The sequence below is a fragment of the Cinclus cinclus genome, chromosome 28, assembly GCF_963662255.1.
Source record: "Cinclus cinclus chromosome 28, bCinCin1.1, whole genome shotgun sequence".
NCBI lineage: Eukaryota > Metazoa > Chordata > Aves > Passeriformes > Cinclidae > Cinclus > Cinclus cinclus.
Window position 1 is genome coordinate 4,617,026 of NC_085073.1, and position 24,587 is coordinate 4,641,612.

A 24,587-nucleotide genomic window follows, 5' to 3' on the forward strand; every position below is an offset into this window, starting at 1 on the left:
GGGGTTCTGACGCACTCGGTGCCCCCGGCGAGCCCCGGGCCGCGGTGGCGACTGGCGGGGAGCCCCCGTGACCCCGGGCGGGGTCACCGCGCTGTCCCCACAGCCCCGAGCACCTTTAGGATCCCCAAACCCCACAACCCCCGGGGATGTTCCCCGCGTTACCACCAGTCTGGCTCCCCCAAATTCCTGCCCCACCCCGCAGTGATGCCCGGGCAGGAATTAGGGAGCGGGGAATAAATAAATCACCCGCGGGGATCCTTTGGGCCGCACGCCGCTATTTTTAGCCGCGCCCTCCCTTCCTCTGCAGTTGCTCCGAGGCAGCGCCGCTGCTCCGGGGCCACGGGGGGAGCGCAGGGTCCCGTTGTCACCCCTCTGCCACCCCATTGTCACCCCCCGGGTGTCGGAGGCTGCTGCAGCCCGGCCGTGGTGTCCCCCCCACCCGTGTCACTGCTGTCGCGGCCGGTGTCACCCCCTTTGCTGTCCCAGTCCCGAGGGTCCTGCCCCAGCGTGGTGGCATCTCCAGGTCCCCCGTTGTCCTCTGTCCCCATGCTGGGGGGTGGCAGAGCCCTGCCAGCCGTGGGTGTCCTGCTGCTCTGTCACATCTCCGAGCAGGGACACTAGTGGCCGTGGCTCAAGGACACACGGTGACCGTGAAGCTGCCATGTCCCCATCCCCACCCACGCCATGGGGACAGTGGGCACAGGCAGGACCTCCCTGCACATCCCACTCTGGGCATGCAGCCACCAGCCAGGGTGTCCCCCTGGGGACAAGGGCAGGGGATGGGGACAGGGACAGGGGATGGGGACAGGGACAGGGGATGGGGACAGGGACGGGGACAAGGGACAAGGGACACGAGGCCTTCCAGTCCGGGCAGATCCATCCCTGTGGATGCTCGGGCAGGGAGGGGGAGGATGGAAGCGCCGCCATCCAGAGGAGTGAAACCACCACGGAGCGGTGCTTAATGAAATATTTACTGTCCCTAGCACGGGCTGGCCTCACCCACCCCCATTTGAGGTGACAAAAACTTTTCCGGGCTGTGGGGCCTGACACAGCCTCAGGGGAAGGGCCCTGAAGTGGTTTGGGGAGGAAACATTTCCCCTCCATCCCTGCGCGCTGCGGCTTTTCCCTCCCCCTAGCCGAGTATTAAAAAGAAATCCGAGCCCATTTTCCTGCGATAAATTTGGCAGAATGGAGAGAAAATGATCCGGCTCTGGAGGGGAGCCAGGGCCCCGGCTGCACACCGGGAGCAGCTGGGTGCTGGAGCCCGGCCACGCTCCGGAGCTCCCGGGGGAAGCGGCCCCGCCTCAGCCCCGGCTCTGCGGGCTGGGAGCGGGGTCCGAGGGACCGCAGCCCCCCAGGGACCGGGGGGTGCTGGTGGCACTGGTGGCTGTCCCCGTGCTGGTGGCACTGGTGGCTGTCCCCGAGGTGACACTGGTGGCTGTCCCTGTGGTGATGGCAGTGGTGGCTGTCCCTGTGGTGATGGTAGTGGTGACTGTTCCCGCGGTGGCAGTGGTGGCTGTCCCTGTGCTGGTGGCACTGGTGGCTGTCCCCGTGCTGGTGGCACTGGTGGCTGTCCCCATGGTGGTGGCAGAGGTGGCTGTCCCTGTCTTGGCACTGGTGGCTGTCCCCTTGCTGGTGGCTGTCACCATGGTGGTGGCACTGGTGACTGATCCCGTGGTGATGGCATTGATGGCTTGTCCCCGTGCTGGTGGCTGTCACCATGCTGGTGGCACTGGTGGCTGTCCCCGAGGTGACACTGGTGGCTGTCCCCGTGCTGGTGGCACTGGTGGCTGTCCCCGAGGTGACACTGGTGGCTGTCCCTGTGGTGATGGCACTGGTGGCTGTCCCCGAGGTGACACTGGTGGCTGTCCCCATGCTGGTGGCACTGGTGGCTGTCCCCGAGGTGACACTGGTGGCTGTCCCCATAGTGGTGGCCGGAGCCATCCTGGTGTTCCTGAGGCCCCAAATCCCGGGAGGTGCTGCAGGGATGGGGGGGGCTGAGGAGCCCCCCGGGGTCTCATGTGAGGGGATGGGGTTTGGGGGGGGGTTTGGGATGGGTTTGGGATGGGTTTGGGATGGGGTATGGGATGGGTTTGGGGTGGGGTTTGGGATGGGGTTTGGGGTGGGGTTTGGGATGGGGTTTGGGATGGGTTTGGGATGGGGTATGGGATGGGTTTGGGGTGGGGTTTGGGATGGGGTTTGGGGTGGGGTTTGGGATGGGGTTTGGGATGGGGTATGGGATGGAGTTTGGGATGGGGTTTGGGGTGGGGTTTGGGATGGGGTTTGGGATGGGGTATGGGATGGAGTTTGGGATGGGGTTTGGGGTGGAGTTTGGGATGGGTTTGGGATGGGTTTGGGATGGGGTATGGGATGGGTTTGGGGTGGGGTTTGGGATGGAGTTTGGGATGGGTTTGGGATGGGTTTGGGATGGGGTATGGGATGGGTTTGGGGTGGGGTTTGGGATGGGGTTTGGGGTGGAGTTTGGGATGGGGTTTGGGGTGGAGTTTGGGATGGGGTTTGGCGTGGGGTTTGGGATGGGGTTTGGGATGGGGTTTGGGATGGGGTTTGGGGTGGGGTTTGGGATGGGGTTTGGGATGGGGTTTGGGATGGAACTGTGGGGTCTGGGGGCATTATGACATGTTGTGGAAAGGATTTGGGCTGTGTGGGGCATCAGCTCCTGCAAGGGGGGTGGTGCCGAGGGGCTGCTCGTGCAATGGGGTTTTTGTGTGAGGTAACCCCTAGAGGAACGGGGTTTTTATATGATATAACCCCTCATGCTATGGGGTTTTCATGTGATGTAACCCCACATACAATGGGGTTTTTATAGGATGTAACTTGTCAAGGAATCGGGTTTTTATATGATGTAACCTGTCATGGAATGGGGTTTTTATATGATATAACCCCTCATGCAATGGGGTTTTTAAATTATATAACCCACGTGCAACGGGGTTTTTGTGTGATGTAACCCCTCGTGCTATGGGGTTTTTGTACAGCACAGCCCCTCATTCAATGGGGTTTATTTGTACAGTGCAGCCCTTCATGTAATGGGGTTTTTGTGTGACCCAGCCCCTTGTGCAACGGGGTTTTTAGTGTTGTGAAACCCCTCATTCAATGGGGTTTTTGTACAGAGCAGCCCCTCATGTAATGGGGTTTCCTTGTGATGTAACCCCTCGTGCAATGGGGTTTTTTTGTGGGATGCAGCCCCTCATGCAAGGGGTTTTTTTTATTTCTGCAGCCGAGTCCTTCATGCAGTGGGGTTTCCATGTGGTGCATCCACCTGTGCTATGGGATAATTTATATGGTGCAGCCCTTCATGCAGTGGGGTTTTCATGTGACATAACCCCCATGCAGTGGGGTTTTTGTGTGACACAGCCCCACATTCAGTGGGGACACTGGTGTGACACAGCCCCTGTTCAATGGGGACACTGGTGTGACACAGCCCCACAGTCAGTGGGGACACTGGTGTGACACAGCCCCACATTCAATGGGGACACTGGTGTGACACAGCCCCTGTGCAATGGGGACACTGGTGTGACACAGCCCCACATTCAATGGGGACATTGGTGTGACACAGCCCCTGTTCAATGGGGACACTGGTGTGACACAGCCCTGGTTCAATGGGAACACTGGTGTGACACAGCCCCACATTCAATGGGGACATTGGTGTGACACAGCCCCACATTCAATGGGGACACTGGTGTGACACAGCCCTTGTTCAATGGGGACACTGGTGTGACACAGCCCCACATTCAATGGGGACATTGGTGTGACACAGCCCTTGTTCAATGGGGACATTGGTGTGACACAGCCCCACATTCAATGGGGACATTGGTGTGACACAGCCCCTCCAAAGGGACATTGGTGTCACAGCCCCTCATGCCCAGCGCTCGCTGGCACGGGGGACACGGTGACACCCCCCCGGTGACAGCACCGTGCTGGCACTGCCAGGACAGGACCCTCTCTGGCTGGGGCAGCTCTTGGGGTCCCTGCTCCGTGACCGGGGATACTCGGGGACCCCCTAACGCCGCGTGTCCCCCGTCCAGGCGTGGAGGGAATCCCATGGCCCCCGGACCCCCGGACCGCCCCCGTGCCCAGCCCAGGCCCCGCAGCCCCTGACAGCCCCAGGACCCCCCCGGCCGGCCCCGGGGAGCCCCAGCAGGTACGGGGGTCTTTGGGTTTTTGTTTGCCCTGGAGGTGTTTTGAATTTCCCTGGGGGTGTTTTGGGGTGCCCTGAAAGTGTTTCAGGGTTCCCCGGAGGTGTTCTGGGGTGCCCTGGGGGTGTTTTGGGTTGTCTTGGGGATGCTTTGGGTTCCCCTCTGGGTGTTTTGGGGCCCCCTGGAGGTGTTTTGGGGTGCTCTGGAGGTGTTTTGGGGCGCCCTGGAAGGCTGTAGTGGGGGTGGGCCATGGGGGGGGGCCGATAAATTTTGGGGTGCAGCGAGCCCAAAGGGTGGGGAGGGGGTCCCGGGGGTGCGGTTGAGTGCGGGGTCCGGGACAGCACGGAGGAGGGAGGGGGCGTGGCCAGATCGAGTGGGCGTGACCAAAGGCGTGGCGCGGGCGCTCGTCATCGGGGGCGCGGTCTCCTCGGACCAATCAAACCGCCGGGTATTGTAAAGCCACGCCCCAGCCCCCGCCCCCGGCGCGCCGGTGCCGCCGCCGCGCGCCCCCGGGACCGGCTCGGGCTGCGGCGGCGGCGGCGGCGGGACCGGGCCCGGCCCCAGGCCCGGGGCACCGCAGGTACCGGGCACGGCGGGACCGGGGGGCGGGGGGAACCGTGCCGGAACCCCTCCGGCAGCTCCACGGAGGGAACGGGCACGGCGGGACCGAGACCGGGCACGGCGGGACCGAGACCGGGCACGGCAGCTCGGGGGTGGCGGGGACGCGCAGCTGCGGTTGCGGTTCGGGACCGGAGATGTCCCGTAGCTGCAGGGAGGGGACAGGGGACAGCAGAGACGGGGGGAGCGGAGGGGGAGTGGCCGCGTCCTGGCGGCCGTGTCCGCAGCGGGGGAGGGGGCGGGACACGGTTCCGTGGGCAGGACACGGACACGGACACGGACACGTGGGTAGGACGTGTCCGTGTGGTCACCGTGTGTCCCCGTCACGGGCAAGACACGGCCACGTCCCCCACGAGCGCCACGCGTCCCCCCACGAGTGGGACACGGACCTGTGGTCACAGGATGTCCCCCGTGGGCAGGACGTGTCCCTGTGGTCACAGCGTGTCCCCACGGGCAGGACACGTTCCCCACGGTCAGGACGCGTGCCCGTGGTCACAGGATGTCCCCACGGGTAGGACACGTCCCCACCGCCGTCGAGGCCACCCCACCGCACCGGGCAGCATCCCCCAAATCCGCGCATCATCCCAAATCCCCACATCCATAACTCCACCCACCGTGTCCCCACTCGTGTCCCCCTTGTCCCGCAGGTCGCCCCCGCTCCGCTGAGCCATGCGGGATCGCCCGGAGCTGTCCCCAGCAGAGCCATGAGCAGCTGTCGCTACAATGGGGGGGTGACACGGCCCCGGGGCCCCCTGAGCTCCTCCGCCCGCACCCCTGAACCCCCGGACGGCGAAACGCAACCGCTGCACCCCTGCCCCAGCCCGCGGTTCCAGGTGGTCGTGTCGCGACCGGAGCATCCCGGGGGGACCGAGCCCGGTTCTGTGACCACCGCAGCGGGTCAAGAGGCGAGCGAGGAGCGAGCGGGCGAGCGGAGGAGGAACCAGAACATCGGCTACAAGCTGGGCCACCGGAGAGCTCTGTTCGAGAAACGCAAGCGCCTGAGCGACTACGCGCTGATTTTTGGGATGTTCGGGATCGTGGTGATGGTGACAGAGACGGAGCTGTCCTGGGGGGTCTACAGCAAGGTTTGGGGGGTGATGGAGAAGGGTTTTGGGGTGTGGGTCACCCCCTCCGAGGGGTTCACGGTGTGGTGGTGTTTGTAGGAATCGTCGTATTCGTTCGCGCTGAAATGTCTCATCAGCCTCTCGACGCTCATCCTGCTGGGGCTCATCGTGATGTATCATGCCAGGGAGATCCAGGTGAGACTCACCTGAGCTGGGAAAAAAACCCCAACACAACAAACAAACAAACAAAACAAACAACAAGAAAAAAAAATAAACAAAAAACCCAAAAAAGCAACATCAAAAAACCAAATTAAAAACCCACTGCAAACTCGCCACGTTTAATCAGTTAACCAAAAAAACTCCAGTTAAGAGCCCAAATTCCCACCTCACCCCAAACACACCGCATTTAGTAGATTAAAGAAAACCTCTCCAAATAAAAAACAAATACTAGATCACAAAAATTAGAAACCGAATTAAAACCCTACAGCAAACCCACTGCAATTAATCAATTAACGAAAAAAAAGAAGCAAACCCTCCAATGTAAGAAACCAAATTAAGACTCTATGGCAAACACACCGCATATAATCAATTAAAAACCACCACCAACTCCAGTTAAGAAACCAAATTCAAACCCCACTGCAAATGCTCTGCAATTAAACAATTAACCAAAAAAACCTCAAATTAAGAAACCGAATCATAACCCTACCACAAACCCATCTCGTTTAATCAATTAACCAAAAAAACTCCAATTAAGACCCCGAATTCCAATCCCACCCCAAACCCACGTCATTTAATCAGTTAATCAAAAATTAAGAACCCAAATTCCAACCCCACCGCAAACACACCAATTTGAATCAATCAAATTGATTAACCCCCCAATTAAAACCCCAGATTCCTGCCCTACCACAAACCCACCATTTCTAATCAATCAAGTTGATTAACCCCCCCAGTTAAGATCCCAAATTCCTGCCTTACCACAAACCCACCACATTTAATCAATTAAGCAAAAAAAACCCCTCCAATTAAGACCCTGAATTCAAAACCTACCATTTTTAATGAACCAAGTTGACTAACCCCTCAATTAAAACCCCAAATTCCAACCGTACAACAACCCCACCATTTTTAATGAACCAAACTAATGAACCGACCCCAATTAAAACCCCAAATTCCAACCCTACCACAACCCCACCATTTTTAATCAACCAAACTGATGAACTCCCCCAATTAAAACCCCAAATTACTGCCCCACCACAATCCCACCATTTTTAATGAACCAAATGGACTAATCCCCCAGTTAAGACCTCAAATTCACAACCCCACCATTTTAAATCAACCAATCTAAGGGACCGCCTCCAATAAAAACCCAAAATTCTAACCCTACCACAAACCCATTTTAAATCAACCAATCTAATGAACCGCCCCCAATTAAAACCCCAAATCCCAACCCTACCACAAACCCATTTTAAATCAACCAATCTAATGAACCGCCTCCAATTAAAACCCAAAATTCTAACCCTACCACAAACCCATTTTAAATCAACCAATCTAATGAACCGCCCCCAATTAAAACCCAAAATTCTAACCCTACCACAAACCCATTTTAAATCAACCAATCTAATGAACCGCCCCCAATTAAAACCCCAAATCCCAACCCTACCACAAACCCATTTTAAATCAACCAATCTAATGAACGGCCTCCAATTAAAACCCAAAATTCTAACCCTACCACAAACCCATTTTAAATCAACCAATCTAATGAACCGCCCCCAATTAAAACCCAAAATTCTAACCCTACCACAACCCCACCATTTTAAATCAACCAATCTAAGGGACCGCCCCCAATTAAAACCCCAAATCCCAACCCTACCACAACTCCACCATTTAAAACCAACCGAACTAATGAAACACCACCACCCCTCAATCAAAAGCCCCAAATTCCCCCCTCCCCAGCTCTTCATGGTGGACAACGGCGCCGACGACTGGCGCATCGCCATGACCTCGGAGCGCGTCTTCTTCATCGCTCTGGAGCTCGTGGTGTGCGCCATCCACCCCATCCCCGGGCAGTACCTGTTCACCTGGACCGCCCGCCTGGCCTTCACCTACGCGGCCTCGGTGGCCCACGCCGACGTGGACATCGTCTTGTCCATCCCCATGTTCTTGAGGCTCTACCTGTTGGGTCGGGTGATGTTGCTGCACAGCAAACTCTTCACCGACGCCTCGTCCCGCAGTATCGGCGCGCTCAATAAAATTAATTTCAACACGCGCTTCGTTATGAAGACGCTCATGACCATCTGTCCCGGCACAGTGCTGCTGGTGTTCAGCATCTCGTCGTGGATCATCGCGGCCTGGACCGTGCGGGTCTGCGAGAGGTGGGGATGGGGTTGGGGTGGTTGGGGTTTGGGGTGGTTGGGGTTTGGGGTGGTTGGGGGATTGTGGGTTTGGTTTTGGGGATCGTGGGATGGGGTTTGGGGTGGTTGGGGGGTCATGGAGTGAGGTTTGAGGATTGTGGAGTGGGGTTTGGGGTGGTTGGGGGGTCATGGAGTGGGGTTTGGGGATCATGGAGTGGGGTTTGGGGTGGTTGGGGGGTCATGGAGTGAGGTTTGAGGATTGTGGAGTGGGGTTTGGGGTGTTTGAGGGATCATAGAATGGGGTTTGGGGATTGCCGAGTGGGGTTTGGGGTGGTTTGGGGGGTCACGGAGTGGGGTTTGGGGTGGTTGGGGGGTCATGGAGTGAGGTTTGAGGATTGTGGAGTGGGGTTTGGGGTGGTTGGGGGGTCATGGAGTGGGGTTTGGGGATCATGGAGTGGGGTTTGGGGTGGTTGGGGGGTCATGGAGTGAGGTTTGAGGATTGTGGAGTGGGGTTTGGGGTGTTTGAGGGATCATAGAATGGGGTTTGGGGATTGCCGAGTGGGGTTTGGGGTGGTTTGGGGGGTCACGGAGTGGGGTTTGGGGTGGTTTGGGGGGTCACGGAGTGGGGTTTGGGGATCATGGAGTAGGGTTTGGGGTGGTTGGGGGGTCATGGAGTGGGGTTTGGGGATCATGGAGTGGGGTTTGGGGTGGTTGGGGGGTCATGGAGTGGGGTTTGGGGATTGTGGAGTGGGGTTTGGGGTGTTTGAGGGATCATAGAATGGGGTTTGGGGATTGTGGAGTGGGGTTTGGGGTGGTTTGGGGTCACAGAGTGGGGTTTGGGGTGTGCTGGGGGGATCATGGAGTGAGGTTTGGGGATTGTGGAGTAGGGTTTGGGGTGGTTAGGGGTCATGGAGTGGGGTTTGGGGTCACGGAGTGGGGTTTGGGGTGGTTGGGGGTCATGGAGTGGGGTTTGGGGGATTGCAGAGTGGGGTTTGGGGTGTTTGGGGGATCATAGAATGGGGTTTGGGGATTGCGGAGTGGGGTTTGGGGATCGTGGAGTGGGGTTTGGGATGGTGGTTGGGTTTGGGGTGGTTGGGGGACTGTTGAGTGGGATTTAGGGATGTTTTGGGATTTGGGGGTGTCTGGGGGTTTGTCACATGGGATTTGGGGACAACTGGGGCGTCCTGCAGAGGGGTCTGAGGAGCTGGAGGTGGATCAAAGATTTGGGGTCCCACAGAGGGGACAAAGATCGGGGGTCCCAAAGAGGAGAGCAGAAATCGGGGGTCCCACAGAGGGGTCCGAGGCTGTGACATTCCCCCCTCCAGGAGCGCTCCTCAGCTGCTCCACGAGGTTTTGGGGTGTCCCAAAATTTGGGATGTGCCAGGATGTCTCTGAGGGGTACTGAGATGTCCCTGGAGGGTACCGGGATGTCCCCGGGAATGTTGGGTACCCAGAGGGTGCCCAAGATGTCCCCGTGGGTACCAGGGATGTCCCCGGGATGTCACCACGGGTTTCTGAGATGTCCCCGGGGGTACCAAAATGTTCCCGGGATTCCCACAATGTCCCCGGAGGGTGCCCAAAATGTCCCCCTGGGGTACCAGGGATGTCCCCGTGAGGTTCTGAGAAGTCCCCAAGGGTACTGGGATGTCCCCGGGAATGTTTGCGATGTCCCCGCGGGGTTTCGGGGACGTCCCCGTGGATACCAGGGATGTCCCCGGAGGGTTCCCGAGATGTCCCCGCGGGGTTCCGGTGATGTCCCCGCCCTGTCCCTGTCCCTGCTGGCCCCGAGCCCCCCCAGCCCCGTGCGGGGGTCGTGCATTAACCGCTGTTGTTTTCCCTCCCTGCCCGCTCTGCTGCTTGCAGGGACAAACTGTGAGTGACCACAGGGACAGTCCCGAGTGACCCCAGGGACAGTCCCGAGTGACCCCGGGGACCGTCCCGAGTGACCCTGGGGACCGTCCCTCACCCCAGGCTTCTGCTCCCCGAAATCTCCAGAATTTAGGATTAGCTGCGAGGGGATGGGGAGGACACGGAAAGGGGCTGGGACCCCTTTTCCTCTTGGAACCTCAGCTGCTTCCTGTCCCCTCCCCTGTGTCCCCCAGCTTGGGGACATCCGTGGTGGCTTTGGGGGGGGACTTTGAGAGAGACCCCACAAGGAGCTGGGAGTCTCCAAAGCCTTTTTTTTTTATTTTTTTCCCTGATTTTTGTTCTCTTGTGTTTCCCTGTCCTGGCCCGGCTCGTTTTGGGAATCCTTGGGAATGCAGGTCCTGGGAAATGTCACCGTGGCTGTCACCATCCCCCTGACCCTGCGGTGTCCCCTCCCTGTCCCTGCGGTGTCCCCTCCCTGTCCCTGCCATGTCTCTCGGGGCCGGGTGAGGTTCCAAGCCCAAACCGGGTTAGGAAGCAGCAATCCTAAATTCCTGATGCTTGACACCCCCCACCCCCACCCCGGCTCATTCCCATGTCCCCATTTCCCTTTCCCAATCCCATTTCTCTTTTCCCAGTCCCATATCCCTCTTTCTGACCCCATTTCCCCTTTCCCATGTCCCTTTTCCCTTTCCCAATCCCATTTCCCTTTCCCAATCCCATTTCCCAATTCCATTTCTGAATCCCATTTCCCTTTCCCAATCCCATTTCCCTTTCCCAATCCCATTTCCCATTTCCCATTTCCCATTTCCCATTTCCCATTTCCCATTTCCCAATCCCATTTCCCTTTCCCAATCCCATTTCCCATTTCCCATTTCCCATTTCCCATTTCCCATTTCCCATTTCCCAATCCCATTTCCCTTTTCCAATCCCATTTCCCATTTCCCATTTCCCATTTCCCATTTCCCCGCATGTCCCTGTCCCCCTGCCCAGCTTGGCCACTGCTCCATGTCCCCTGGCTGGCCTTGTCCCCACCCTTGGGGACAGGGGCATGGTGGCAGCGCTGTGTTTGTGACATCGGAATCTCTCGGTGTCCCCTGGCGCTCTCCGGTGTCACCCGTGGTGGCCTTTGGGGATACACGGTGACATCGATGTCCTGAATTTTTGGGGACAGCGGTGCCACCTCTGTGCCTGTCCCCTCATTGTCCCCCAGCCTCATTCCTGAGGGGACACAGCCCGGCCATGCTTGGTGTCCCCATGGTGTCCCCAGTCCCATCCTGGGGACAACGCCCCAAATCCACACTGAAGGGCACAAAAGAGGGGGGGATTCAATGACCATGGTGACATCGATGTCCTGAGCTTTTGGGGACAGCGGTGCCACCTCTGTGCCTGTCCCCAACCCCACTCCCGAGGGGACACAGCCTGGCCATGGGACATCCCCATGGTGTCCCCAATCCCATCTTGGGGACAATGCCCCGAATCCACCGCAATGGGCACAAAATGGGGGGAGGAGGGGGGTTGGACTCGACGACCGCGGTGCCATCGGTGTCACCGGTGTCACCGGTGCCACCGCCCCGCAGGTACCACGACAAGCAGGAGGTGACCAGTAACTTTTTGGGGGCCATGTGGCTGATCTCCATCACCTTCCTGTCCATCGGCTACGGGGACATGGTGCCACACACGTACTGCGGCAAGGGAGTGTGCCTGCTCACCGGCATCATGGTGAGCGGGGACAGCGGGGACAGCGGGGACAGGAGGGGACAGCAGGGGACAGCGGGGACAGCGGGGACAGGAGGGGACAGGAGGGGACAGCGGGGGACAGCAGGGGACAGCGGGGACAGGAGGGGACAGGAGGGGACAGCGGGAACAGCAGGGGACAGCGGGGACAGGAGGGGACAGGAGGGGACAGCGGGGACAGCAGGGGACAGCGGGGACAGCGGGGGACAGCGGGGACAGGAGGGGACAGCGGGGACAGCGGGGACAGGAGGGGACAGGAGGGGACAGGAGGGGACAGGAGGGGACAGCGGGGACAGGAGGGGACAGGAGGGGACAGCGGGGACAGCGGGGACAGCAGGGGACAGGAGGGGACAGCGGGGACAGCGGGGGACAGCGGGGACAGGAGGGGACAGGAGGGGACAGCGGGGACAGGAGGGGACAGCGGGGGCAGGAGGGGACAGGAGGGGACAGCGGGGACAGGAGGGGACAGCGGTGACAGGAGGGGACAGGAGGGGACAGGAGGGGACAGCGGTGACAGGAGGGGACAGGAGGGGACAGGAGGGGACAGCGGGGACACCGTGTGGGGACACTGCGAAGGGTGGGGATGCGCCAAATTGTTTTGGTGTTTTTTTTTTCTTTTTGTTTGTTTGTTTGTTTTTAATCCGAATTTATCAAAAATACAAATGAGAGAACAGAACCAAAGCTGTCCCCTCTGTCCCTCTGTCCTCTCTGTCTCTCTGTCCCCATTGTCACTGTTGTCCCCATTGTCCTCACTGTCCCCACTGTCCCCATTGCCCCCATTGTCCCCACTGTCCCTCTGTCCCCTTTGTCCCCACTGTCCCCATTGTCCCCTCTGTCCCCATTGCCCCCATTGTCCCTCTGTCCCCATTGCCCCTATTGTCCCCTCTGTCCCCATTGTCCCTCTGTCCCCATTGTCCCTCTGTCCCCATTGTCCCCACTGTCCCTCTGTCCCCATTGCCCCCATTGTCCCCTCTGTCCCCATTGTCCCCACTGTCCCTTTGTCCCCATTGCTCCCATTGTCCCCTCTGTCCCCTCTGTCCCCATTGTCCCCATTGTCCCCATTGCCCCCATTGTCCCCATTGTCCCCTCTGTCCCCACTGTCCCCCCTGTCCCCTCAGGGCGCTGGCTGCACCGCCCTGGTGGTGGCCGTGGTGGCCCGGAAGCTGGAGCTGACCAAAGCTGAGAAACACGTGCACAACTTCATGATGGACACGCAGCTCACCAAGAGGGTGAGAGCTCCTGGGTGACCCCAAAAAATGGGGAAAATCCCATCAGAACTGGGAAAAACTGCACGGAAACTGGGAAAACCCCGTTAAAAGGGAGAAAAGAAACAATGAAATGAGAAAAAAAATCACACTAAAACTGGGGGAAACTCCGTTAAAAATGTTGAAATGGGGGGAAACTGTTAAGACTGGGGAAAACCCCATTAAACCCATTAAAACCCCATTAAACTCCCATTTTTATCCCTTTAAACCCCATTAAAACCCCATTAAAACCCCATTAAACTCCCATTTTATCCCTTTAAACCCAATTAAAACCCCATTAAAACCCATTAAAACCCCATTAAACTCCCATTTTATCCCTTTAAACCCCATTAAAACCCCATTAAAACCCATTAAAACCCCATTAAACTCCCATTTTATCCCTTTAAACCCAATTAAAACCCCATTAAAACCCATTAAAACCCCATTAAACTCCCATTTTTATCCCATTAAACCCCATTAAAACCCCATTAAAACCCATTAAAACCCCATTAAACCCCCATTTTATCCCATTAAACCCCATTAAAACCCCATTAAAACCCATTAAAACCCCATTAAACTCCCATTTTATCCCATTGAACCCCAATAAAACCCCATTAAACCCATTAAAACCCCATTAAACTCCCATTTTATCCCATTAAACCCCTTTAAAACCCCATTAAAACCCCATTAAAACCCCATTAAACTCCCATTTTTATCCCTTTAAACCCAATTAAAACCCCATTAAAACCCATTAAAACCCCATTAAACCCCCATTTTATCCCATTAAACCCCATTAAAACCCCATTAAAACCCCATTAAAACCCCATTAAAACCCATTAAAACCCCATTAAACTCCCATTTTATCCCATTAAACCCCTTTAAAACCCCATTAAACCCCATTAAAACCCCATTAAACCCCATTAAAACCCCATCAAAACTCCATTAAAACCCGTCATAACCCATTAAACCCCATTAAAAAAACTGGGAAAAACTGCATTGGAACTGGGAAAAAACCATAAAACATGGGGAAAATCCCATAAAAAGTGGGAAAAACCCCGTTAAAACTGGGGAAAACCCCACGAGAACTGGGGGGAAAGTGGAACAAACGCCATGAAACGGGAAAAAATGGGAAAATCTCATGAAAACTGAGGAAAAAAATGGGAAAAACCCCATTAAATCTGGGGGGAAATGGGATAAACCCCGTTAAAACTAGGAAAAATCTCATTAAAACTGGAAAAAAATTGGGGAAAAATCTCATTAAAACAGGAATAAAGGGAGAAATCTCATTAAAACAGAAAAAAATGGGGAAAAATCTCATTAAAACTGGAAAAAAAATGGGACAAACCCCATTAAAACTGGGAAAGAAATGGGGAAAATCTCATTAAAAGTGGGGAGGAAATGGGGAAAATCTCATTAAAACTGGAAAAAAAATGGGACAAACCCCATTAAAACTGGGAAAGAAATAGGGAAAGTCTCATTAAAAGTGGGGAGGAAATGGGGAAAAATCTCATTAAAAGTGAGAGAAAAATGGTGAAAAATCTCATTAAAAGTGGGGAGGAAATGGTGAAAAATCTCATTAAAAGTGAGAGAAAAATGGGGAAAATCTCATTAAAAGTGAGAGAAAAATGGGGAAAATCTCATTAAAAGTGAGAGAAAAATGGTGAAAAATCTCATTAAAAGTGGGGAGGAAATGGTGAAAAATCTCATTAAAAGTGAGAGAAAAATGGGAAAATCTCATTAAAACTGGGAAAAAAAAAAACTGGGAAAAAACCCCATGACAACTGGAAAAAAACGCCATTAAAACTGGGGGGAAAGAAGTGGAAAATTGCGTTAAAATTGGCGAAAAACCCCATAAAAAGCAGGGGAAATGCCATGAAAATCAGGAAAACCCCCATAAAAAAGTGGGGACACCCCCACCCCCGTTTCAGGTGAAGAACGCCGCTGCCAACGTGCTCAGGGAAACGTGGCTCATCTACAAACACACCAAGCTGGTGAAGAAGATCGACCACGCCAAAGTTCGGACCCACCAGCGTAAGTTCCTCCAAGCCATCCATCAGTAAGTGCCAGCGCTTTTCCTGCTTCCTTGTCACCTCCCCCTGGTCACGTCCTGGTCCCCAATCGGGGCTGTGGCCCGTCCCGGGTGGGTGACAGGCGGTCACGGAGTGGTGGCCTGGGTGTTTGTCACCGTGTCGGTGATACCGGGTGTGTTTGCTGGGTTTGGTACCTGGTTGTGGTGTCTGTGTGTGCTTGTGTCCTTGTCCCCGTTCCTTGTCCTCGTTCTTGTCACCATTCCTTGTCCCTGTTCCTTGTCACCATTCCTTGTCCCCATTCCTTGTCCCCAATCCTTGTCCCCAATCCTTGTCCCCATTCCTTGTCCCCCATTCCTTGTCCCCACTCTTTGTCTCCATTCCTTGTCCCCCATTCTTGTCCCTGTTCCTTGTCCACATTCCTTGTCCCTGTTCCTTGTCTCCATTCCTTGTCTCTATTCCTTGTCCCCCATTCTTGTCCCTGTTCCTTGTCCCCATTCCTTGTCCCCACTCCTTGTCCCCATTCCTTGTCCCCATTCTTGTCTCCATTCTTGTCCCCATTCTTTGTCCCCCATTCTTGTCCCCATTCCTTGTCCCCATTCTTGTCCCTATTCCTTATCCTCCCATTCTTGTCCCCATTCCTTGTCCCCTGTTCTTCACCCTGTCCTTGTCCCCATTCTTTATCCCCATTCCTTGTTCTCTACCCCATTCTTGTCCCATCCTTGTCCCCATTCCTCGTCCCCGTCCCCCATTTCCACTGTCCCCATCCCCCATTTCCACTGTCCCCATCCCCGTCCCTGTCCCCATCCCCGTCCCTGTCCCTGTCCCTGTCCCTGTCCCCGTCCCTGTCCCCATCCCTGTCCCTGTCCCCATGGGACCCCCCCAGTCCCCCCGGGGTGACCCTGGCTGTCCCCAGTCCCCCCCTGTCACAGTGTTCCTCATCCGGGGGTGCACCAGAGCTGTGGGGTGACCCCCTGCCATCTCCAGCTTTGGGGTGGGCTGTGGGGTGTGACCAGGCTGGGACAGTGGGGGGGGGGGGGGGGGGGTCGGATCACTTTGGGGTCCCTTTTGGGGTGATTTTGGGGTGGGGGCGGTGACGCTGCTCCGCTGTCCCCTCAGAATTAACCCTTTGTTTTGTCTCTGTTCCGCCCCATCCCCGCAGAGCTCAGAAGTAAGTGCCCCCTCCCCCCACCCCCAGCTTTGCATGGGCTCTGCTGCCAAATTTTGGGATGGGGGGGGGACACCCCAAAAATCCCTTTGACCGCCTCCCCCCGCGGGGAGGTTTTGGGGTGCGCTTAGAGGGAGGGGCTGCGCGCTTGGGGGTGAGGGGCTGCGTGGGTGGGGTTTGGGGGGGAGTGACAGGGGTGACAGCGTTCATGGGGGGGTGACAGCGTTCATGGGGGGGTGACAGCGCTCCCCGGGGTGTCCCCAACCCTGCTGATGTCCCCTCAGGCTGAGGAGTGTGAAGATGGAGCAGCGCAAACTCAACGACCAGGCCAACACCTTGGTGGACCTGGCCAAGGTGAGCCCAGACCAGGAGATCCTTTAGGGCCCTGGTGGCCTGTCCTGTTCTTGTCCCCATTCCTTGTCCCCATCCTCGTCCCCATCCTCATCCCCATTCTTGTCCCCATTCCTTGTCCCCACTGCTTGTCCCCATCCTTGTCCCCATTCCCTGTCCCCATTCCTTGTCCCTTTTTCTTGTCTCCATCCTTGTCCCCATCTCCCGCTCCCCCTGTCCCCATCCCCCAGTTTTGCCCCCATTTATGGGATCCCCCTTCACCCCTGACCCCCCATTTTTATCCTGGTTTTTGAGATCCCACTTTCCTTCTCTCCTCCATTTTCATCCCGTTTTTTGGGGTCCCTCTCCCCCGTTTTCACCCCGGTTTTTATGATCCCCCTCCCCGTTTTCACCCCGGTTTTTAGGATCCCCCTCCCCCGTTTTCACCCCGGTTTTTAGGATCCCTCTCCCCCGTTTTCACCCCGGTTTTTAGGATCCCCCTCCCCCGTTTTCACCCCGGTTTTTAGGATCCCTCTCCCCCATTTTCATCCCGGTTTTTAGGATCCCCCTCCCCCGTTTTCACCCCGGTTTTTAGGATCCCTCTCCCCCATTTTCACCCCGGTTTTTAGGAACCCTCTCCCCCGTTTTCACCCGGTTTTTGGGGTTCCCCAGACGCAGGCGCTGATGTCGGAGCTGCTGGCGGAGCTGCAGGAGCGCCACGAGGATCTGGAGAAGCGGCTGGCGGCGCTGGAGGCGCAGCTGGAGGCGCTGGGGCTGAGCCTGCTGGCCCTGCCCGGGCGAGTGAGCCAAGCCCTGGGCCAGCAGCGCCACCCCCCGGGCCCGTGGCCACCGCGCCCCTGCTCGGCCACCGCGCCCTGCAGCCCCGCTCGCCACCCGGCCACGGACAGCGGCTGAGAGAGGGGACAGTGTCACCTGTGTCACCTGTGTCACCTCGGACAGCGGCTGAGAGAGGGGACAGTGTCACCTGTGTCACCTGTGTTACTGAGTGTCACCTGTGTCACCTGTGTCACTGAGTGTCACTGAGTGTCACCTGTGTGACCTGTGGCACCTGTGGCACTGAGTGTCACCTGTGTCATTGAGTGTCACCTGTGTCACCTGTGTCACCTGTGTCACTGAGTGTCACTGAGTGTCACCTGTGTCACTGAGTGTCACCTATGTGACCTGTCACCTGGGTCACTGAGTGTCACCTGTGTCACTGAGTGTCACCTGTGTGACCTGTGTCATTGAGTGTCACCTGTGTGACCTGTGTCACTGAGTGTCACTGTCACCTGTGTGACCTGTGTCATTGAGTGTCACCTGTGTCACCTGTGGCACCTGTGTCACTGAGAGTCATTGAGTGTCACTGAGTGTCACTGAGTGTCACCTGTGTCTCCTGTGGCATCTGTGTCACTGAGAGTCATTGAGTGTCACTTGTGGCACTGAGTGTCACCTGTGTCACTGTGTCATTGAGTGGCACCTGTGTCACTGAATGTCACTGAGTGTCACCTGTGTCACCTGTGTCACCTGTGCCATTGAGTGGCACCTGTGTCACTGAGTGGCACCTGTGTGACCTGTCACCTGGGTCACTCAGTGTCACCTGTGTCACTGAGTGTCACCTGTGTCACCTCGGACAGCGGCTGAGAGAGGGGACAGTGTCACCTGTGTCACCTGTGTCACTGAGTGTCACTGAGTGTCACCTGTGTGACCTGTGGCACCTGTGGCACTGAGTGTCACCTGTGTCACCTGTGTCATTGAGTGGCACCTGTGTCACTGAGTGGCACCTGTGTGACCTGTCACCTGGGTCACTCAGTGTCACCTGTGTCACTGAGTGTCACCTGTGTCACCTCCAACAGCGGATGAGCAAGGGGACAGTGCCACCTGTGTCACCTGTGTCACTGTCACCTTCTGTCACCTGTGACAGCGGCTGAGGGGTGACAGGGACCCCCCCCGTGCCCTGCCCTGTCCCCTTCTGTCACCCTCTCACCTCTTTGGACTGTGATTTATGGGGGGAAGGGGCTTGGGGACACCCCCAGACCCCTTTGTGTCCCCTCAATGCAGTTTTGGGGTGCGGGGAGGGGGGGGGGGTCACAGACCCCTTCGTTCCCCCCCACGCTGTTTTGGGGTGCGGGGGGGGCCCCGTTTTTATCTCTGGCCATCGTGTGGCCGTTCCCAGTAGCTTTGTTCTGGAAAGCTCTGTATAAACTCACTGTGCTGGACCCCCCCCCAAAAATCCCCCTGGGACCCCCAAAATCCCCGTCCCTCCCACGGGAGCTGAGCCTCCAGGAGTGATTTTGTTGTTTTGGTTTTTTTTTTGGGGGGGGGGGGGGGGGAGGTTTGGGGTCGGGACAAGGGACAGAGGGGACAAAGCAGGAGTGGATTTTCGGGGGGGGGAGGGGTTTCAAAATTTGGGGGCAGGGTGGGAGGAGGAGGCTCCTGGGGGAGGGGGGAGACCCCCGTGGTGACCCCCAAACTGGGGGAGGGGGTTGATTTTATTTTATTTTATTTTGGGGGGGGGGGGGTCTCCGTTCCTGGCTCTTCCCCCCCCCCCCCCAAAGTGACCTTGACGAGTGACGTCACCTCTCTGTGCCTCAGTTTCCCCCAGCTGGAAAATGGGGGTGGGGGTTTTCTTTCTTTTTTTTCCGGGGGGAGGGGGGGCACCCCTGGATGCAATACTGAGCCCATCCCCCATCCCCGGGGAGGGGTCAGGACCCCTCCCCACAAACCTGACCCCCCCCGCCTCGTCCTGTTCTGCTCCCCCCGCGTTGTGGGGGGGGGGGGGGGAATTTTGGGGGTTGGGGGGGATTTTTTTTGGGGGGGGGGGAGGGGGCCTGAGGCGCAAATTAAAGGAGCCTGAACTGAACGTGTCGCTCTCTGCTCGGTCTGGGGGCGTTTGGGGGGATTTTGGGGAGGGGGGGGGTTAGTGGGGATTTGGAAAAGTTTTCGGTGGTTTGGGAGCGGTTTTGGGGGGTTTAGGAGGGATTTGGGGGAGTTCAGGGAAGTTTTGGGGGGGTTTAGGAGGGATTTGGGGGAGTTCAGGGGAGTTTTGGGGGGTTTAGGAGGGATTTGGGGGAGTTCAGGGGAGTTTTGGGGGGTTTAGGGGGGATTTGGGGGAGTTCAGGGGAGTTTTGGGGGGTTTAGGGGGGATTTGGGGGAGTTCAGGGGAGTTTTGGGGGGTTTAGGGGGGATTTGGGGGAGTTCAGGGAAGTTTGAGGGGGTTTAGGAGGGATTTGGGGGAGTTTAAGGAGGTTTTGGGGGAATTTTGGGGGATTTAGGGAGGTTTTGGGGCAGTTTGGGGGGGTTTAGGGGCGGTCCTGGGGGGATTTTGGGGGGATTTGGAGGAGTTTGGGTCGGTTTTAGGGGAATTTTAGGGGACTTCAGGGTGGTTTGGGGTGATTTTGGGCTGATTTTTGGGGTGATTTTTGGTGATTTTGGGTGATTTTTGTTTTCCCCCAGGACCTCCTCCCTCCCAGGGAACTTTTGGGGTTTGAGGAGGGTGACAAAACCCCGCGGGGGGGTTGGGGCAGATTTTGGGGGGGACCCCAGACCCTTTTTGGGGTCCCCAGGAGGGTTGGGGACACTCCGGGCGTGGGGGATGGATGTGGTGGCCCCGCGGTGGCCCCGTGCGACAATTCGGGGGTGGCGCGAGGCTGTCAATGATTAACGGGCGGTGCCTGGCGCTGGTGGCACTGGTGGCACTGGTGGCGGTACCGGTGGCACTGGGAGCAGCCAGGGGACATCGCGCTGTGCCCGGGGGTCGCGTGTGTCCCCTCCCCATGCGACGGGCAGGTAACGGCGGTGGCGGGGACAGGACAGCGGACATTGTCCCCAAGGGGGGGACACGGGGACAGGAGGGGGACAGGAGGACAAGGAGGGGACACGAGGGTCCCTGAGGGTCACCAGTGCGTGTTTCCCACTCATCCCAGTCCAAACTGGGAGTGGACAGGGACAGGGACGCGGTGGTGGCGCTGGAGGTGACATCCCGAGGGACACGGCGGCCTCGCGGTGCCACCAAGAAGGGATGGCTGCGGGTGGCCCGCGGGGGAAACTGAGGCACGGTGACACCGGGGCTTCTGTGTCCCCTCCAGGGGTGGCCTTGAGGCGCCAGGAGACCCCCGGGGGTCCCTCCAGGAGCGGTGACATCGCCGTGAGGTCCCCGCCGTGTCACCCGGCACGGCGACAACGCCAGCTCAGCGCTGCCCCTCGTGTCGCGACATCGCCGCCACCCCGCGCCAGGCGTGTCACCTTCGAGGACGAGCTGGTGACAACGCGGGGGACACTCAGTGCTGGCAGGGCGCGGGAGGAGCCGGGGGACAGAGCTGGGTCCCCAAAATTATCTCCCAAAGTGTCCCCAAAAGTGTCCCCAAAAGTGTCACCTCGGTCAGACACTGCGTCCCCAAAAGTGTCACCTTGGCCAGGTGTTGTGCCCCCAAAAGTGTCCCCAAAAGTGTCTCCAAAAGTGTCCCCAAAGGCGTCACCTTGGCCAGGTGTTGTGTCCCCAAAAGTGTTCCCAAAGGTGCCAACTCAGCCAGAAAACCCATCCCGATCCCGGCAGGACCCATCCCAATCCCAACCGGATTATTCCCAATCCCAGATGGATCACTCCCGGCGGGATCCATCCCGACCTTCCCGATCCCGGTGGGATCCATCCCAGCATTCCCAGTCCCAACTGGATCCATCCCAACATTCCCAGTCCCGGCACTGTCGCACCTCCAGGTGTGGACCCGATTGAGTCACCCCTGGTGTCACCAGAGCCTGTGCAGGGCTGTGACAACTGGGGACAACAGGGGACAATGGGGGACAACGGGGGACAGTGGGGGACAATTAAGACAATGGGGGACAATGGGGGACAATGGGGACAATGGGGGACAATTGGGGACATTTGGGGACAGTGGGGGACATTGGGGGACGACTGGGGACAACTGGGGACAACAGGGGACAATGGGGGACAATGGGGACAATTGGGGACATTTGGGGACAGTGGGGGACAATGGGGACAATTGGGGACAGTGGGGGACAGCCAGGGACAAATGGGGACAATGGGGGACAACTGAGAACAATGGGGGACAATTGGGGACAATTAAGACAATGGGGGACAATGGGGGACAATGGGGGACAATTTGGGGACAATTGGGCACAATGGGGGACAATGGGGACACCTGGGGACAATTGGGGACAGCTGAGGACATTGGGGGACAACTGGGGACAGTGAGGGACAGCCAGGGACAAATGGGGACATTGGGGGACAACTGGGGACAATTTGGGGACAACTGGGAACTATGGGGGACAATGGGGCACAACCAAGTTTTTTGGGGAGAGGTTTCCCAAAATTTTTGGGGGGGGTTTCCCAAGTTTTTTTTGGGAAGGGCCTCCGAGGAATTTTTTTTTTTTTTTGGGGGGGGGGGTCCTCAAGATTTTTTTGGGGATGTCTCCAAATCCTTGTGGGGGAGTTTTTCCAGGATTTTTAAATGGCATTCTCCGAAAAAAAAAAAAAAAGGAGTTTTTTTGGGGGGGTCTCCAAATTTTTTTTTTTTTTTTTTTTGTGAGGGGGTCTCCAAATTTTTTGTGGGAGTGTCCTCAAGGTTTTTTTTTTTTTTGGTTGTTGTTGGAATCTCCAGGTATTTTTGGGGATCTCCAAGATTTTTTTGGGGGGCGATTCTTAAATATTTTTTTTTGGGGGGGGGGGGTTTCTCTAAGACATTTTTGGGGATTCTCGAATTTTTGTTTGTTTGTTTGTTTGTTTTTTTGTTTTGTTTTTTTTTGTTACTTTTTGCAGGGTGCGTTCTCCAAGCTATTTTTTTTTTTGGGGGGGGGGGAGGGGGAGGAATTCTCCAAATTTTTTTTTGAGGCCTCCCATATTTTATTTTTTTTTTAAAATAATTTTTTATTTTATTTTTTTTTTTTAATTCGACCTGCCCTCCCCATTCTTTATTAACCCCTCCCTGCCCGGTTCCGCCCCTCCCCTCCCCCTTTATTAACCCCTCCCTGCCCGGTTCCGCCCCTCCCCTCCCCATTCTTTATTAACCCCTCCCTGCCCGGTTCTGCCCCGGTTCTGTCCCCCCCTCCCGCCCTCCCCGGGGGCGGGTCCCGGGGCCGGTCCCGCAGCTCCGCCGCCTCCGCCGCTCCCGGCTGCCATTTTAAGGTGAACAAAGCGGCGGAGGAGCGGCAGGTGAGCGGCACCGCGGCCACGGGAACCCCCGGTACCGGGGTCGGTACCGGGATGGGGATGGGGATCGGTACCGGCAGAGCGGGGTGGGGGCGGTACCGGGACGGGACCGAGCTCCGGGGTTCTCCTGCGCACGGCCGGGGGGGGGTGGTGGTGGGGGGGGGGAATTGGTTCGACATTCCCGGGCGGTACCGGGGGCTCCGCCGGCACCGGATTTCAGAGAGGTACCGGGTCCGTATTGAGTCCTCACCGGCACCCAGATCCCATCCGGTACCGGATTCCAGAGCAGTACCGGGTCCCCTCCGGTTCCACACCTGTACCGGGTCCCCACCGGCACCCAGATCCCATCCGGTACCGGATTCCAGAGCGGTACCGGGTCCCCTCCGGTTCCACACCTGTACCGGGTCCCCACCGGCACCCAGATCCCATCCGGTACCGGATTCCAGAGCAGTACCGGGTCCCCTCCGGTTCCACACCTGTACCGGGTCCTCACCGGCACCCAGATCCCATCCGGTACCGGATTCCAGAGCGGTACCGGGTCCGTATTGAGTTCGCACCGGGACCGGGTCTACACCGGTACCGGCCACGGATTGCAGAGCGGTACCGGGTCCCCACCAGATCCCCTCCAGTACCGGATCCCAGAGCGCTACTGGATCCCCACCGGGTCCACACCGGTATTGAGTCCCCACCGGATTCCAGTCCGCACCGGTACCGGCCACGGGATTCCAGAGCGGTACCGGGTCCCCCACTGGCACCCATATCCCATCCGGTACCGGGTTCCAGAGCGGTACCGGGTCCCCACCGGGTTCCAGAGCGGTACCGGGTCCCCCATTGGCACCCATATCCCATCCGATACCGGGTCCCAGAGCGGTACCGGGTCCCCCATTGGCACCCATATCCCATCCGGTACCGGGTTCCAGAGCGGTACCGGGTCCCCCATTGGCACCCATATCCCATCCGGTACCGGGTTCCAGAGCGGTACCGGCTCCCCCCCGGTTCCACACCGGTACCGGGCTCCCCGACCCCGCCGCAATCCCCTCCGCGCTGCCCCCGCCCGTTCCGGTCCCGGTGTCGGTGCCGGTCCCGGTCCCGGTGTCCCCAGCGGGGGAAGGGACCCCCCCCCAGCCCCGTCCCCTCCCCGCCACCACCGGGGATGTCGCGCTCCGGTCCCCGCTGCGGGAAACCGAACCGCGGGGTCCAGCTGGGACCGGCACATTTGGGATTGATGGAATTGGGAAACCCCAAACTTGGGAACCCCCAAAACTCCCCCGAGCCTCTCCCAGGGGGTCCCCCCGAACCCCGGTACCACCGGAACCGGTGCCCGGTTTGTGTTTCCCGCAGGGATTTGGGGTTTTTTGGGGGGTTTTGGTCTTTTTTTCAGGGAAAATCCAAATTTTAAATTTTTCCTCTTTGCCGGTCGGGATCTCCACAAGGCCCAGGGGAGGACTCCCCAAAAACTTGGATAATTTCGTGACCTTCCCCCTACCCCAAATTTTCCAACCAGAGAAAAATTTCCTCTCCCTCCTTAACGATCCTTATTTTTAATTATTCTCACTTTGACTGCGATTATTTTGATTTATTTATTTATATTTTTAAATCGGATTACGGCGACACCCTCGGGGCAAAAGCTTCCCATTGGAGAATTCCAAACAAAATCCCAAATAATTCCCTGGTGGTGCTGGGAGGGGACAGGGAGGTGACACCGGGGTGACACCGCGGTGGCGCTGGCCCGTGAGTCACCGTGCCTCAGTTTCCCCACGCGGAACCCGCGGCCGCTCCCGCTCCGGGTGGCAACTCAGTGCCTCAGTTTCCCCGCCAAGATTTTGGGGATCTCCGAGGCTTCTTTTTGGGGTCTCTAAATTTTTTTT

At 57.5% G+C, this 24,587-nt stretch overlaps 1 protein-coding gene across 1 annotated transcript; it reads left to right on the top strand.

Annotated features, from left to right (window-relative positions):
• The first annotated feature begins 1,720 nt into the window (after positions 1-1,720).
• KCNN1 (potassium calcium-activated channel subfamily N member 1) lies at positions 1,721-17,471 on the top strand. The gene is made up of 15 exons (XM_062509864.1): positions 1,721-2,021; positions 4,044-4,159; positions 4,614-4,734; positions 4,793-4,895; positions 5,000-5,183; positions 5,420-5,857; positions 5,936-6,031; positions 7,787-8,205; positions 10,048-10,056; positions 11,631-11,772; positions 12,906-13,016; positions 14,960-15,087; positions 16,221-16,229; positions 16,511-16,580; positions 17,229-17,471. The coding sequence occupies exons 1-15, from the start codon at positions 1,721-1,723 to the stop codon at positions 17,469-17,471; spliced, it is 2,490 nt and encodes an 829-aa protein (XP_062365848.1).
• The last annotated feature ends 7,116 nt before the right edge of the window (positions 17,472-24,587 follow it).

Coding starts and splice junctions, on each gene's coding strand:
- KCNN1 (XM_062509864.1), top strand. CDS start 1,721: ATGCTGGTGGCACTGGTGGCTGTCCCCGAGGTGACACTGGTGGCTGTC. Junction 4,160..4,613: donor GCCCCGGGGAGCCCCAGCAG/GTACGGGGGTCT, acceptor GGTATTGTAAAG/CCACGCCCCAGCCCCCGCCC. Junction 16,581..17,228: donor CCTTGGTGGACCTGGCCAAG/GTGAGCCCAGAC, acceptor GGGGTTCCCCAG/ACGCAGGCGCTGATGTCGGA.